This window comes from Schistocerca piceifrons, chromosome 10, assembly GCF_021461385.2.
Source record: "Schistocerca piceifrons isolate TAMUIC-IGC-003096 chromosome 10, iqSchPice1.1, whole genome shotgun sequence".
NCBI classification, from domain to species: domain Eukaryota; kingdom Metazoa; phylum Arthropoda; class Insecta; order Orthoptera; family Acrididae; genus Schistocerca; species Schistocerca piceifrons.
The window spans coordinates 100,589,886-100,606,442 of NC_060147.1; the positions used below are offsets into that span (position 1 = coordinate 100,589,886).

General features: G+C 45.7%; 1 protein-coding gene across 2 annotated transcripts in view; it reads right to left on the minus strand.

The window, feature by feature from the left end:
* Positions 1-16,557, minus strand: part of LOC124718836 (all trans-polyprenyl-diphosphate synthase PDSS1) — a 738,036-nt gene that overhangs the window by 175,305 nt on the left and 546,174 nt on the right. For both annotated transcript variants that reach the window (XM_047244458.1, XM_047244459.1), the window contains one exon: positions 3,515-3,654. In XM_047244458.1, coding sequence (XP_047100414.1) covers positions 3,515-3,654 — 140 coding nt within the window. The remainder of the gene's footprint in view (positions 1-3,514; positions 3,655-16,557) is intronic.

The window sequence follows — 16,557 nt, forward strand, 5'->3', positions numbered from 1 at the left end:
GAGGGCGGAGGAGCGGATAGAGGTTCAGGGCACTCTCTTGTCCTAGGGGTGGGAAATTGCCCCTAAAGGCGGAAGAATCAGCAATGATCAACGACATGAGGATGCAGAAGGCAATGGAAACCACTGCATTAAAGACACGTAACGTGTATCCACAGGACATGTGGCCTGTGATTGAAGAATTGTCATGATGATCTCTCCATTGGCAAAAGATTCCGGAATAGTCCCCCATTCGGATCTCCGGGAGGGGACTGCCAAGGGGGAGGTTACCATGAGAAAAAGATTGAATAATCAACGAAAGGATAACGTTCTACGAGTCGGGACGTGGAATGTCAGAAGCTTGAACGTGGTAGGGAAACTAGAAAATCTGAAAAGGGAAATGCCGGCCGCGGTGGTCTCGGGGTTCTAGGCGCGCAGTCCGGAAACGCGCGACTGCTACGGTCGCAGGTTCGAATCCTGCCTCGGCCATGGATGTGTGAGATGTCCTTAGGTTAGTTAGGTTTAAGTAGTTCTAAGTTCTAGGGGACTGATGACCACAGCTGCTAAGTCCCATAGTGCTCAGAGCCATCTGAAAAGGGAAATGCAAAGGCTCAATCTAGATATAGTAGGGGTCAGTGAAGTGAAGTGGAAGGAAGACAAGGATTTCTGGTCAGATGAGTATCGGGTAATATCAACAGCAGCAGAAAATGTTATAACAGGTGTAGGATTCGTTATGAATAGGAAGGTAGGGCAGAGGGTGTGTTACTGTACACAGTTCAGTGACCGGGTTGTTCTAATCAGAATCGACAGCAGACCAACACAGACAACGATAGTTCAGGTATACATGCCGACGTCGCAAGCTGAAGATGAACAGATAGAGAAAGTGTATGAGGATATTGAAAGGGTAATGCAGTATGTTAAGGGGGACGAAAATCTAATAGTCATGGGCGACTGGAATGCAGTTGTAGGGGAAGGAGTAGAAGAAAAGGTTACAGGAGAATATGGGCTTGGGACTAGGAATGAAAGAGGAGAAAGCCTAATTGAGTTCTGTAACAAGTTTCAGCTAGTAATAGCGAATACCCTGTTCAAGAATCACAAGAGGAGGAGGTATACTTGGAAAAGGCCGGGAGATACGGGAAGATTTCAATTAGATTACATCATGGTCAGACAGAGATTCCGAAATCAAATACTAGATTGCAAGGCGTACCCAGGAGCAGATATAGACTCAGATCACAATATAGTAGTGATGAAGAGTAGGCTGAAGTTCAAGACATTAGTCAGGAAGAATCAATACGCAAAGAAGTGGGATACGGAAGTACTAAGGAATGACGAGATACGTTTGAAGTTCTCTAACGTTATAGATACAGCAATAAGGAATAGCGCAGTAGGCACTACAGTTGAAGAGGAATGGACATCTCTAAAAAGGGCCATCACAGAAGTTGGGAAGGAAAACATAGGTACAAAGAAGGTAGCTGCGAAGAAACCATGGGTAACAGAAGAAATACTTCAGTTGATTGATGAAAGGAGGAAGTACAAACATGTTCCGGGAAAATCAGGAATACAGAAATACAAGTCGCTGAGGAATGAAATAAATAGGAAGTGCAGGGAAGCTAAGGCGAAATGGCTGCAGGAAAAATGTGAAGACATCGAAAAAGATATGATTGTCGGAAGGACAGACTCAGCCTACAGGGAAGTCAAAACAACCTTTGGTGACATTAAAAGCAACGGTGGTAACATTAAGAGTGCAACGGGAATTCCACTGTTAAATGCAGAGGAGAGAGCAGATAGGTGGAAAGAATACATTGAAAGCCTCTATGAGGGTGAAGATTTGTCTGATGTGATAGAAGAAGAAACAGGAGTCGATTTAGAAGAGATAGGGGATCCAGTATTAGAATCGGAATTTAAAAGAGCTTTGGAGGACTTACGGTCCAATAAGGCAGCAGGGATAGCTAACATTCCATCAGAATTTCTAAAATCATTGGGGGAAGCGGCAACAAAACGACTATTCACGTTGGTGTGTAGAATATATGAGTCTGGCGATATACCATATGACTTTCGGAAAAGCATCATCCACACAATTCCGAAGACGGCAAGAGCTGACAAGTGCGAGAATTATCGCACGATCAGCTTAACAGCTCATGCATCGAAGCTGCTTACAAGAATAATATACAGAAGAATGGAAAAGAAAATTGAGAATGCGGTAGGTGACGATCAGTTTGGCTTTAGGAAGAGTAAAGGGACGAGAGAGGCAATTCTGACGTTACGGCTAATAATGGAAGCAAGGCTAAAGAAAAATCAAGACACTTTCATAGGATTTGTCGACCAGGAAAAAGCGTTCGACAATATAAAATGGTGCAAGCTGTTCGAGATTCTGAAAAAAGTAGGGGTAAGCTATAGGGAGAGACGGGTCATATACAATATGTACAACAACCAAGAGGGAATAATAAGAGTGGACGATCAAGAACGAAGTGCTCGTATTAAGAAGGGTGTAAGACAAGGCTGTAGCCTTTCGCCCCTACTCTTCAATCTGTACATCGAGGAAGCAAGGATGGAAATAAAAGAAGGGTTCAGGAGTGGAATTAAAATACAAGGTGAAAGGATATCAATGATATGATTCGCTGATGACATTGCTATCCTGAGTGAAAGTGAAGAAGAATTAAATGATCTGCTGAACGGAATGAACAGTCTAATGAGTACACAGTATGGTTTGAGAGTAAATCGGAGAAAGACGAAGGTAATCAGACGTAGTAGAAATGAGAACAGCGAGAAACTTAACATCAGGATTGATGGTCACGAAGTCAGTGAAGTTAAGGAATTCTGCTACCTAGGCAGTAAAATAACCGATGACGGACGGAGCAGGGAGGACATCAAAAGCAGACTCGCTATGGCAAAAAAGGCATTTCTGGCCAAGAGAAGTCTACTAATATCAAATACCGGCCTTAATTTGAGAAAGGAATTTCTGAGGATGTACGTCTGGTGTACAGCATTTTATGGTAGTGAAACATGGACTGTGGGAAAACCGAAACAGAAGAGAATCGAAGCATTTGAGATGTGGTGCTATAGACGAATGTTGAAAATTAGGTGGACTGATAAGGTAAGGAATGAGGAGGTTCTACGCAGAATCGGAGAGGAAAGGAATATGTGGAAAACACTGATAAGAAGAAGGGACAGGGTGATAGGACATCTGCTAAGACATGAGGGAATGACTTCCATGGTACTAGAGGGAGCGGTAGAGGGCAAAAACTGTAGAGGAAGACAGAGATTGGAATACGTCAAGCAAATAATTGAGGACGTAGGTTGCAAGTGCTACTCTGAGATGAAGAGGTTAGCACAGGAAAGGAATTTGTGGCAGACCGCATCAAACCAGTCAGTAGACTGATGAAAAAAAAAAAAAAAATACTACGGCTCTAGTGATACATGATAATACGTTTAACAAGTTTATTTATTCCACTTCCTTGAGCACTGTATCACTTAGGATCCACGGAATGCACGTCCGTGCCTCAGTTTTCTGATGTGTTACACGTCCTCCGCGCCTTACCTCTTCTCCTTGTAGATGTGGTAGTTGACGGCGCGCGCCATGAGGATGGCGACCATGGGCCGCAGCGCCTTGCCCTGCCCGTCGAAGTAGTAGCAGGCTATCGTGTTCAGTTCCGGCTCATTCGTGTTGCGGCCCAGCTCCTGCAACAACACACAACCGGCTGCTCAGCTCTCTCACCCTCACCGATCACCTCGTCTGTTTACACAATGAGGTGACAAACGTCATGGGATAGCGATATGCTCACATATAGATGACGATATACATTTACATTTACATAGATACTCTGCAATTACGTACCTGGTAGAGGGTTCATCGAACCACCTTCACAATAACTTTTATTCCAGTTTCGTACGGCGCGCGGAAAAAACGAACACATATATCTTTCCGTGCGAGCTCTGGTCAAATATTTAACAAAGAAATTCGCCAAACAGCCGTGCAGACTGAGAAGTTTTTTTATTTATTTGCAGTACCAGTCTCGGCAATTTAATATGCCATATTCAGGCACCATTTGCACCTCTCACAAGAATACCGATATTCGCATACCGGGTCTATCTGTTTCTCGATGTCATGAATTCGTACTTCAAGCTACGAACTCACGACATGCAGAAACAGATGACCCCAGTACGCCAATATCGACAGTTTTTGAGGGGTGCATGTGGTGACTAAAGATGGAATATTGGACTGCAAAAACTGGTAGCGAAAATAAAATAACTTCTTAATCCGCACGGCTGCTTGGCGAATTTCTTTGTTAAATATTTGACCAGCCGCTGTCCCACGTCCACAATGGATCAACAGAGACTAGATGCGACGATTTTTGCGCGATAGTCTTAGCGCTGGACAACATGTTTAACTTATCTTTTGCAACACCCTGGCTGTTATACGACACTGTCATTTCATCTACATCATACTTCCCAAGCCACCTAATGGTGTGTGGCGGAGGGTACCTTCGGTACCACTATCTGATCCCTCCAACCCTGTCTCAGGCCGCGCGGGGTAGCCGAGCGGTCTGAGGCGTCTTGTCACGGTCCGCCCGGCTTCCCCGTTGGAGCTTCGAGTCCTCCCCCGGGCGTGTGTGTGTGTGTGTGTGTGTGTGTGTGTGTGTGTGTGTGTGTGTGTGTGTGACCGCGCGGCTTCCCCGTTGGATCTTCGAGTCCTCCCCCGGGCATGTGTGTGTGTGTGTGTGTGTGTGTATGTGTGTGTGTGTGTGTGTCGTCCTTAGCGTGAGTTAGATTTTACGTAGTATGTAAGCTTAGGGACCGATGACCTCAGCAGTTTGGTCCCATGAGACCTTACCACAAATTTCCACCTCGTTTCACTTATATTACTACCCAGCTAATATTCGAGCGTTTGCCGTTTTCAGATGCGTTCTCCTTTGCTTGTTAATTTACGGCGTCGCCCGTTGTGGATGTATACAAACTTACAGAAAAATATATTTGCATACACCAGCAAAAGTATACTGTGAAAATGTACGAGAATATGAGTACGTACTTCAAAATGGCCGAAATCAGTTGATCGTGGTATAAATGACAGTGATGGCATAACAACCAGGGTGGAAAATGTAATTTTATTCCAATGAATTTGTGACTGTGGCACCTAAAATAATAAACATTTTATTGATGTCTAACTTACTTCCTGAAGTCCCTACGTATAGGTCTTAAAATATCTCGTGGATGAAAGCCATCCCTACAACCATTAGGGGTGACGTGGGGTAACTCAAGAATACTAAACTAAACTAAACTCCGCCCGAACAGGCCACGAAGGCCCAACGGTACCGCCGTTTCATCCTCAGCCCACAGGCGTCCCTGGATGCGGACATGGAGGGACATGTGGTCAGCACATCGCTCTCCCGGCCGTAAGTCAGTTTACGAGACCGGAGCCGCTACATCTCAGTCAAGGAGCTCCTCAATTTGCCTGCCAGATTGTCACCCATCCAAGTGCTAGCCCAGCCTGACAGCGCTTAACTTCGGTGATCTGATACAGACAGCCGTACCACTGCTTGGTTGGTTGATTCGGGGAGGGGACCAAACAGCGAGACCATCGGTCCCATCGGATTAGGAAAGGATGGGAAAGGAAGTCCGCCGTCCCCTTTCAAAGGAACCATCCTGGAATTTGCCTGAACCGATTTAGGGAAATCAGAGAAAACTAAATCAGGATGGCGGGACGCGGATTTGAACCGTCGTCCTCCCAAATGCGAGTCCTGTTTGCTGACCATTGCGCCACCTCGCTCGGTAGCCGTACCGTAAATGCAGTTTTAAGCAAGAGCAACGGCATGTAGTCGAATTAAATCAGGTGGCGCTGAGGGAATTAGACTAAAAAATGAGAAAGATACATTTGTTAACATTAAAGGTAATCTTAAGTATTGAAAGCCTTTTCTGGATATATTTGTCTGGAGAGTAGCTATCTACGAAAGTGGAACGTGGACGATGAGCAATTCTGACAAGAAGAGAATACAAATTTTTGAAAGTGTGGTGCAGCACACGAATGCTGAAGATTGGATGGGTAGATCGAGTAATTACTGAAGAGGTACTGAATCGATCTGGGGAAAAAAATTATAGTAGAATCAAACAAAAATAAGGTATCTGTATGCAAAACGGGACAGCGGGACACATTAATGTGGATTTCGCTTCGGTATTTTTCACATTCTTTGATTAAATTTATCGTGTTTAAATTGTTTAGTTTTATAAGAAGCTTACTGAACTATAACTCGATATATATACTTCTAACTCAACATTCCATTTATTAAAAAATAATTTGTTACAGGCTCAAGCCGCGTGCATCGTTTACGCATATCATAGAACACAATTGTGAGCAAACAAACCACACTACTAAAATTTCCAAAATACGTTTTGTTGATAGGAAACAGAACTACAGACTTACTTACACCAATTAACATGCGGAAATAAAAAAAAATTACTGACATTAAACAATTTTTTTTGCCGAACTTACTCTTTTTAGCGTAATATGTTCTTCACAGAAGTCTGAGTGTTAAAGGCCTATGCATTGTAACTGTCACAGTTGCAAGATATGCACACAAAAAAATCTGTTCTTCCTGTGACACAATCGTTGTGAGCCCACATTTTACATCTAAGGCACTGGATCCATTCTTGATTTGTTTTTGACCGGTTGTATCATTTCAGGCAATAAGTACAATCGCTATTTTCATCTTCTCCATAAGACAACTGCAGGTTATAAGAGAAAGAAAGATGAACAGGATTGGGCATTCGTTGAGACGGGAGTGCTTGCTACCAGACGCTGTGGAAGGTCTAGTTGGTGAGAGCAGATTGAGGGACAGATTGAGGAAGATAGACGACGTAAAGGAACGGAATTACGCGAACCTGAATGGAATGGCAGAAGACAGGAGAGCAGTTATCATGTGAAAGGCTGCCTTTGGGCAGAACACTGGTGGTGAAATCAGAAGTAGACCTGTCCACCTTTTTCCTTGTACATGCTTTTATAAATTTCGTGCCATTATCAGTCCTCGTTCTCATAGAATTAAGTCTTTCTCCTCGAGATACATAGGTTCAAACAGATTTTTCAGTAATTTATATCTTTTATTCATCTTTGCCTCCATTTTTTTAGATTGGATTTGCAAATGCTATTGTCTTAAAGTAACTCTGGCTGGGAAATGAGTTACGACGGCAGTCCAAATAGTGGGCAAATGTGCGCCATCGCCATGTTTGAATTATTTCCGAAACTACAGTCGTAACTTTTCAGGCTTTGAAACTATACAAAAGTACTATGTAAAGTAGAAAAATCTCCTGTATACGAACAAATAATTATCTATTCTAAACTCTACCAGGTATGCTACCGAGAATCTTCGATATTTGAGTAACAAAATTTTGCTCACCTTGCACAAAAACACAAATACGTTCTACGCAAGGATGTGACAGCAGTCAGTGCTAATCTTCCATTGTCGGTAGCGCTGTACCAAGAGCGGTTCCCGAGATAAGTGCTCTGCATGAACGTGCCCCATGCGTAAACGTGTGAACTCCCAACACATCCTGAAGTATCAAGTAGCTGTCAATTTGGTAATGAAGGAAAGTGTGGGAGGTAAAATGCAGTAAAATGCACGTGGGTTGCTGCATTTTTGCGGAGACGAAGAGCCTTGCACAGGACTGACCAGCGTGCAGATCTGCATAAAACCAGTCTTTGGGGGTTTGGGGCTGATTTGGTGGAAGAGAGCAAACATCGAAATCATCGGTCTCATTGGATTACGGAAGAATGGGGCAGGAAGTCGGCCGTGCCATTGCAAAGGAACCATCCCAGCATTTGCCTGAACCGATTTAGGGAAATCAGAGAAAACCTTAATCAGGATGGCCGGCCGCAGGATTGAACCGTCGTCCTCCCGAATACGAGTCCAGTGTGCTAACCACTGCAAAAACCAGTCTTTATACTGAAGACGTAACAATTAGTTTTCGAGTCATTCCGGATGAGGCGTAGGTAGCTTCATACATTTTTAGTGCAGGCTACTGGGTACTAGGGGTGGTTTCATTCTGTAAATAGAAATAAAAACCATCAATGGGCCTAAAAGACATACATTTTTAAAGCATGCTACTGAGCACTAGAGGTAGCTTCATTGTGCTAAAAAACATTAATGGGCCTACACTTCAAGACAAAAAAAAAACCAATGTGTCACGAAGGAATTATCAACATGGGACAGAAATCGGTAGATGTGATGTACATGTGCGAACATACAAATGATTATAATTTCAGAAAAATTATCATTTATTCAAGCGAAGGAGCTTCACAAATTGAGCAAGTCAATACCGCGTTGGTCCACCTCTGGCCTTGAAGCAAGCAATAATTTGGCTTGGCATCGACTGATAGAAATGTTGGATATCCTCCTGAGGGGTAACGTGCCAAATTCTGTCGAACTGATGCGTTAGACCGTCAAAATCTCGAGCTGGTTGGAGGGTCCTGCCCAGAAAGCTTCAAACGTTCTCGATTGGGGAGAGATCCGACGAAGACAATCAGTAGAAACTCTCACCGTGTGCGGGCGGGCATTATCTTGCTGAAATGTAAGCCCTGGATGGATCGCCATGGCCGCGCGGTTAGAGGCGCCTTGTCACTGATAGCGCGGCCCTCCCGCGGGATGTTCGAGTCTTCCTTCGGGCACGGGTGTGTGTATTGTTCTTACCATAAGTTAGTTTAATTTAGTTTAACCAGTGTGTAAGTCTAGGGATCGATTACCTCAGCAGTTTGGGAATTGACACAGATTTGAACATTTGACGATTCGATCGGCATGAAGGTGGACAAAACGGAACGTGGAGTATCGTCGACGTACCGCCGTGCTGCAAGGGTGCCGTGGATGGCAACCGAAGGGGTTCTGCTTTGAAAAGAAATGGGTTGTCGGGGCGACGGTGAGGCTGGTATCCCACTGCTGGCCAGGGCGTCTCCAGACACGTCTCCGCTGGTCATCGGTGCTCACTTCGAAGCGGGACTCATCCTTGAAGACAATTCTACTCCAGTCAATGAGATTGCTGGGCGAATGTGCTCGATACCATAACAACCGCCTTGTTGATGTGCAGAGGTCAATGGTACTCAGCACAAGGGGTGGTGTGAGCTCAACTTCCTTTCTCGAGCCAGTTATTGATGGTCCATCCGGTCACTGAAGCACCAGTTGCATGTCGGATCGATGGTAACATCTACATGTACATCTACATGATTACTCTGCAATTCACATTTAAGTGCTTGGCACAGGGTTCATCGAACCTCAATCATACGATCTCCCTACCATTCTACTCCGGAACAACGCGTGGGAAAAACGAACACCTAAACCTTTCTGTTCGAGCTCTGATTTCTCTTATTTTATATTGATGATCATTCCTACCTATGTAGGTTGGGCTCAACAAAATATTTTCGCATTCAGAAGAGAAAGTTGGTGACAGAAATTTCGTAAATAGACCTCGCCGCGACGAAAACCGTCTTTGCTTTAATGACTTCCATCCCAACTCGCGTATCACATCTGCCACACTCTCTCCCCTATTACGTCATAATACGAAACGAGCTGCCCTTTTTTGCACCCTTTCGATGTACTCCGTCAATCCCACCTGGTAAGGATCCCACACTACGCAGCAATATTCTAACAGAGGACGAACGAGTGTAGTGTAAGCTGTCTCTTTAGTGGACTTGCATCTTCTAAGTGTCCTGCCAATGAAACGCAACCTTTGGCTCGCCTTCCCCACAATATTATCTATGTGGTCTTTCCAACTGAAGTTGTTCGTAATTTTAACACCCAGCTACGAGGGTAGTTCAATAAGTAATGCAACACATTTTTTTTCTGAAACAGGGGTTGTTTTATTCAGCATTGAAATACACCAGGTTATTCCCCAATCTTTTAGCTACACAATACTATTTTTCAACGTAATCTCCATTCAATGCTACGGCCTTACGCCACCTTGAAATGAGTTCCTGTATGCCTGCACGGTACCATTCCACTGGTCGATGTCGGAGCCAACGTCGTACTGCATCAATAACTTCTTCATCATCCGCGTAGTGCCTCCCACGGATTGCGTCCTTCATTGGGCCAAACATATGGAAATACGACGGTGCGAGATCGGGGCTGTAGGGTGCATGAGGAAGAACAGTCCACTGAAGTTTTGTGAGCTCCTCTCGGGTGCGAAGACTTGTGTGAGGTCTTGCGTTGTCATGAAGAAGAAGAAGTTCGTTCAGATTTTTGTGCCTACGAACACGCTGAAGTCGTTTCTTCAATTTCTGAAGAGTAGCACAATACACTTCAGAGTTGATCGTTTGACCATGGGGAAGGACATCGAACAGAATAACCCCTTGAGCGTCCCAGAAGATTGTAACCATGACTTTACCGGCTGAGGGTATGGCTTTAAACTTTTTCTTGGTAGGGGAGTGGGTGTGGCGCCACTCCATTCATTGCCGTTTTGTTTCAGGTTCGAAGTGATGAACCCATGTTTCATCGCCTGTAACAATCTTTGACAAGAAATTGTCACCCTCAGCCACATGACGAGCAAGAAATTCCGCACAGATGGTTCTCCTTTGCTCTTTATGGTGTTCGGTTAGACAACGAGGGACCCAGCGGTAACAAACCTTTGACTATCCCAACTGGTGAAAAATTGTGGCAGCACTACCAACAGAGATGTCAAGTTGAGCACTGAGTTGTTTGATGGTTATCCGTCGATCATCTCGAACGAGTGTGTTCGCACGCTCCGCCATTGCATGAGTCACAGCTGTGCACGGCCGGCCCGCACGCGGGAGATCAGACAGTCTTGCTTGACCTTGCGGCGATGATGACACACGCTTTGCCCAACGACTCACCGTGCTTTTGTCCACTGCCAGATCACTGTAGACATTCTGCAAGCGCCTATGAATATCTGAGATGCCCTGGTTTTCCGCCAAAAGAAACTCGGTCACTGCCCGTTGTTTGCAACGCACATCCGTTACAGACGCCATTTTAACAGCTCCGTACAGCGCTGCCACCTGTCGGAAGTCAATGAAACTATACGAGACGAAGCGGGAAAGTTTGAAAATATTCCACAAGAAATTTCCGGTTTTTTCAGCCAAAATTGGCCGAGAAAAAAAATGTGTTGCATTACTTATTGAACTGCCCTCGTACTTAGTTGAATTGACAGCCTTGAGAATTGTACTACTTATCGAGTGATCGAATTCCAACGGATTTCTTTTGGAACTCATGTGGATCACCTCACACTTTTCGTTATTTAGCGCCGACTGCCACTTGCCACACCATACAGCAATCTTTTCTAAATCGCTTTGCAACTGATACTGGTCTTCGGATGACCTTACTAGACGGTCAATTACAGCATCATTTGCGAACAAACTAAGAGAACTGCTCAGATTGTCACCCAGGTCATTTATATAGATCAGGAACAGCAGAGGTCCCAGGACGCTTCCCTGGGGAACACCTGATATCACTTCAGTGAATAAAGGTGAATCCGCGGCCTTGAATGGCTTTCTGACGACTGCTCGATCCCCATGTTCCGTTGCCTCTCTATGTCGACCGAAAGTCGCTGTGTTCGGCCACAGTCACCCATTCCTGCCAACATAGTGGCACCGCTTCCATTCAAATGTCGAACGATTCCCGATTACTGCATCCGGCTTCTTTGAGCCCAACCACACGTCCTCTCTCAAATGCTGACATTTGCGTACATTGTTCATGCGCCTGTCTGCGAGGCACAGTTACAGTCCATTATGAGTACACGGAATGGAATTCGCAAAGACTTAATACCCCGCCAAGCTGCGCGGTGAAATTGTGCTGCTGTGTAAACATTCGACCACTGGCCGTCAAAGTTTACAATGCTGCATTTTCTGTCGATACCCGCACAAATATCAATTTGCATAACTCTTTCATGGTGCATTTTTTTATCTTAAGAGTGTACATCACCTTGTGTGGTGGTAATTCTGCAAGTTCTGTCGAATGATGAACGCGCGCGCGCGGTAGTGTGTGTGTGTGTGTGTGTGTGTGTGTGTGTGTGAGTGTGAGTGCGCGCCATTCTCTTTCATGGCATCTTCACATGACGAAAGTAATTAACAGCGGCGCTGTATTAGCTTTGAAAGGGTCGCTTACAGGATGGCTGCAAATCGCGCAAATACGGAGAAAGCTATTTAAGCCTGCGGTCTAAACGTGGCTTCCAGAGGCGCCTGTGGTCTGTTATTACTGTCATCTTTGACGTAAAGAAAGTTCAGATGTTGCGGCCGTAACTGCTACCAGCCCTCTCATCTCAGCGCTCACTTCGCCATATCCCCCAAAACCATTGCTACGGTCCATCTTCCGTACGTTGGAGCCGAAGCAATTCCCGGCTTAATGTCGCTGCGTCATAAAGCGGATGTTGCAGGTTTTGTCCCCGCATCCGGCATCGCGTGTGTTGCGCTTGTTATCTGATGAGTTTAATTTCTATCTCTGCACTGACATGTACACTCCTGGAAATGGAAAAAAGAACACATTGACACCGGTGTGTCAGACCCACCATACTTGCTCCGGACACTGCGAGAGGGCTGTATAAGCAATGATCACACGCACGGCACAGCGGACACACCAGGAACCGCGGTGTTGGCCGTCGAATGGCACTAGCTGCGCAGCATTTGTGCACCGCCGCCGTCAGTGTCAGCCAGTTTGCCGTGGCATACGGAGCTCCATCGCAGTCTTTAACACTGGTAGCATGCCGCGACAGCGTGGACGTGAACCGTATGTGCAGTTGACGGACTTTGAGCGAGGGCGTATAGTGGGCATGCGGGAGGCCGGGTGGACGTACCGCCGAATTGCTCAACACGTGGGGCGTGAGGTCTCCACAGTACATCGATATTGTCGCCAGTGGTCGGCGGAAGGTGCACGTGCCCGTCGACCTGGGACCGGACCGCAGCGACGCACGGATGCACGCCAAGACCGTAGGATCCTACGCAGTGCCGTAGGAGACTGCACCGCCACTTCCCAGCAAATTATGGACACTGTTGCTCCTGGGGTATCGGCGAGGACCATTCGCAACCGTCTCCATGAAGCTGGGCTACGGTCCCGCACACCGTTAGGCCGTCTTCCGCTCACGCCCCAACATCGTGCAGCCCGCCTCCAGTGGTGTCGCGACAGGCGTGAATGGAGGGACGAATGGAGACGTGTCGTCTTCAGCGATGAGAGTCGCTTCTGCCTTGGTGCCAATGATGGTCGTATGCGTGTTTGGCGCCGTGCAGGTGAGCGCCACAATCAGGACTGCATACGACCGAGGCACACAGGGCCGACACCCGGCATCATGGTGTGGGGAGCGATCTCCTACACTGGCCGTACACCACTGGTGATCGTCGAGGGGACACTGAATAGTGCACGGACATCCAAACCGTCATCGAACCCATCGTTCTACCATTCCTAGACCGGCAAGGGAACTTGCTGATCCAACAGGACAATGCACGTCCGCATGTATCCCGTGCCACCCAACGTGCTCTAGAAGGTGTAAGTCAACTACCCTGGGCAGCAAGATCTCCGGATCTGTCCCCCATTGAGCATGTTTGGGACTGGATGAAGCGTCGTCTCACGCGGTCTGCACGTCCAGCACGAACGCTGGTCCAACTGAGGCGCCAGGTGGAAATGGCATGGCAAGCCGTTCCACAGGACTACATCCAGCATCTCTACGATCGTCTCCATGGGAGAATAGCAGCCTGCATTGCTGTGAAAGGTGGATATACACTGTACTAGTGCCGATATTGTGCATGCTCTGTTGCCTGTGTCTATGTGCCTGTGGTTCTGTCAGTGTGATCATGTGATGTATCTGACCCCAGGAATGTGTCAATAAAGTTTCCCCTTCCTGGGACAATGAATTCACGGTGTTCTTATTTCAATTTCCAGGAGTGTACTTCAATCAATGCACAAGTGAATATGAGCGTTTTTCTGCACGATATACGCAAACACACGTGTATCACGACCCAAATAACGTGCATTGTGGCTGTCCTAAGGCTACTACTGAGCAGCGGATTTCAGGATTTTCGGTTCGCCACACAGATTTAATCTGCCAGGACGTTTCAACCTGATGGTAGTTGGATAATTGGCACCTGTAACTAGAGAGTAACTTGAATGCGTTTAGCTGAAGACGGCACTAAGGTACAGAGGAGGCCATTATTCAGAAGTGCACATCGCAGATGATGACAATGACGACGATGAACTGAAGTACGAATTTCCCTGTTCGGCCACCCAGATTCAAGTTCCCATTATTTTTCCCAAGTCTGACACGGGAAATGCAGGGATCGTTGTTTGGACACCGACGATTACCTTCCCAAACTTTCCCGACCCTGAGTGTGAGCTCCGTTTCAAATGGACACACGAAACGTGCGCCGAGCAAAATTTGCGTCCGTACAAAAATCTGTGAAATTTGTGCACTGTATTTCTGGACAATACCTGCTTACTAAGTCACGGTCTACATGCACTCCGAAAGTCCTCGTCCACTCAAGTAGTTGGCAGCTTGAATAATCATCCTTCGTTCGATTCGTGCGCCTTGTGTGTTTGTCTGCCTCTTTGCTCGATTTGGAAGTTTCAGAGGTCATCTGCGGCAAATCATGTGGCCACTATGAAGTTCACTAGAATATCGTAAAGAGAACCTAGGTCGAGGGGGCTTTGATTTGACTCTGTTCGAAAGAGATATCAACGCATTGCCGAGCAATTTGAAAACCTTGTAAGGTGTTAGTTCAAACGTGCATCGCTCTGGGGCTCCGGATGACGTTCGCTTAGAAGTACACTAGTGACACCTTTACTGTCCATTCATCACCCAATCGAACTCCCATGCATAAAAAAATCAGTTTAACGCATCTCAATGTTTTTTTCTCCTGAACAATGTGTCTTAGAATGATACAATTAAGCAGGTACATTCGGTGGTATATGTAGATACTGTCTGCAACATTTATTGCAAATTGAGTTAGTAGTAAGGTAGTAATGAAACATGATGACTGATGCTAATGTTTTATTGAATGAATAGCAAAAATATACTAAGCAATAATCTTTTCTGTTCATTATTTTGTGGAGGTGTCGACGGTAAAAAGTTCCGAAAAGGGGTGAAATTATGGCAAAGTTTGTTGGAAGCCGCTAAGTCTAAAATACTGGATGAATATAGTCTGAGTGGTTTGCGCGCCGTGAATTAGGCTGCCTCATGACACCGTTTCCAACAGTACCTTTAAACATAACATTACACCTCTTAAAAGGAAGATAATGACAGCATTTTAAATTTTTAAATTCGGCCAATAATTATATGGAATAAAGAAAATAAGGTTTTTGTTACTCCTCAAAGCCATTCGATAGGAAACGTGCAATAAATGTGTGCCTCGGGTTAGTCGCTTCGTAATATAGATACAGGCTGACAATTATTGAACTGTATAAAAAAACGGAAGATAGTTACAAACTATGGCGTGCACACACTTTATTCAACACGTAAACGTCACTACAGAGTTTCGGATGTAAGTTATGACATGTTCGATATGCCTACCATCATTGGCGACGATGGGGATAGACGAAAAAAGGAAATTCTGAATGACCCAATGAAGTGTCGGAATATCGATGCTGTCGATGATCACCAGAATGGCTGTTTTCAGCTTAGATATGGTTTTGGGGTAATGAAATGAAATGAGCGTTTGGCATAATTGGCAGGGATGCCCCTTATACAGGCCGCCTTGGTGCAGGTCTTATTCAGCTATCGGCGCGGACGGTTTCGGTGTTACTGCTGTACACCTTGTCTTTAACATAGTCCCACACACAGGAGTCACATCTGTTCTACTCCAGATAATATGGAGGCCAATCGAGGCCCATGCCAGTGGCCTCTGGGTACCCCAGAGCCAGAATGCGGTCCCCAAAGTGCTTCTCCAGGACATCAAACACCCTCCTGCTTCGATGGGGTCGAGCTCCGCCTTGCACGAACCACATCAAGTCGAAAACAGAGTCAAATTGGATTATGGAGAAAAAATTATCCTCCAAGACTTTCACGTACCGTACGGTAGTCACCAAGCCACCAAGGAATATCCCACTGATTATTCTGTGACTGGACACTGCACACCACACAGTCACCCGTTGAGGACGAAGAGACTTCTCGATCACGAAATGCGGATTCTCAGTCCCCCAACTGCGCCAAAATTGCTTATAAGTCGACTTCGTCGCTAAACCAAAGCATGCATGCGCATACTAATTCCCATCATGCACCGCCGCCAACCGTGCAGTTTGAACGTCCTAATGCAAACCGTTCAGAAGTTATGACGATTTTATTTCATATAGTTCAATAACTGGCATCCTGTAAGAATCTGAATCAGTGTTTGCGTAGGTACAAAATAAAATAAATCATGATCACTTCCGATTGCAAAATTCTTGGCATTACAGTGTTTGTTCGAGCACTCGTGACCCCTTCCTCATTAGTTTTTATAAAGTAAAAGGTCACGTAAATGCTCCGGTCTCTTGTACGTATCAGGCAAGTTGCGGGGTTCGGGTAGGGGGATTAGTAGACCAATCTTCGATCTTTTCTGGGGGCACATTCCATTGGGCGGATGGACAAAATTTCACCAGTGATTATGTCGTCGACAGGACGTTAAACCCTAACCCT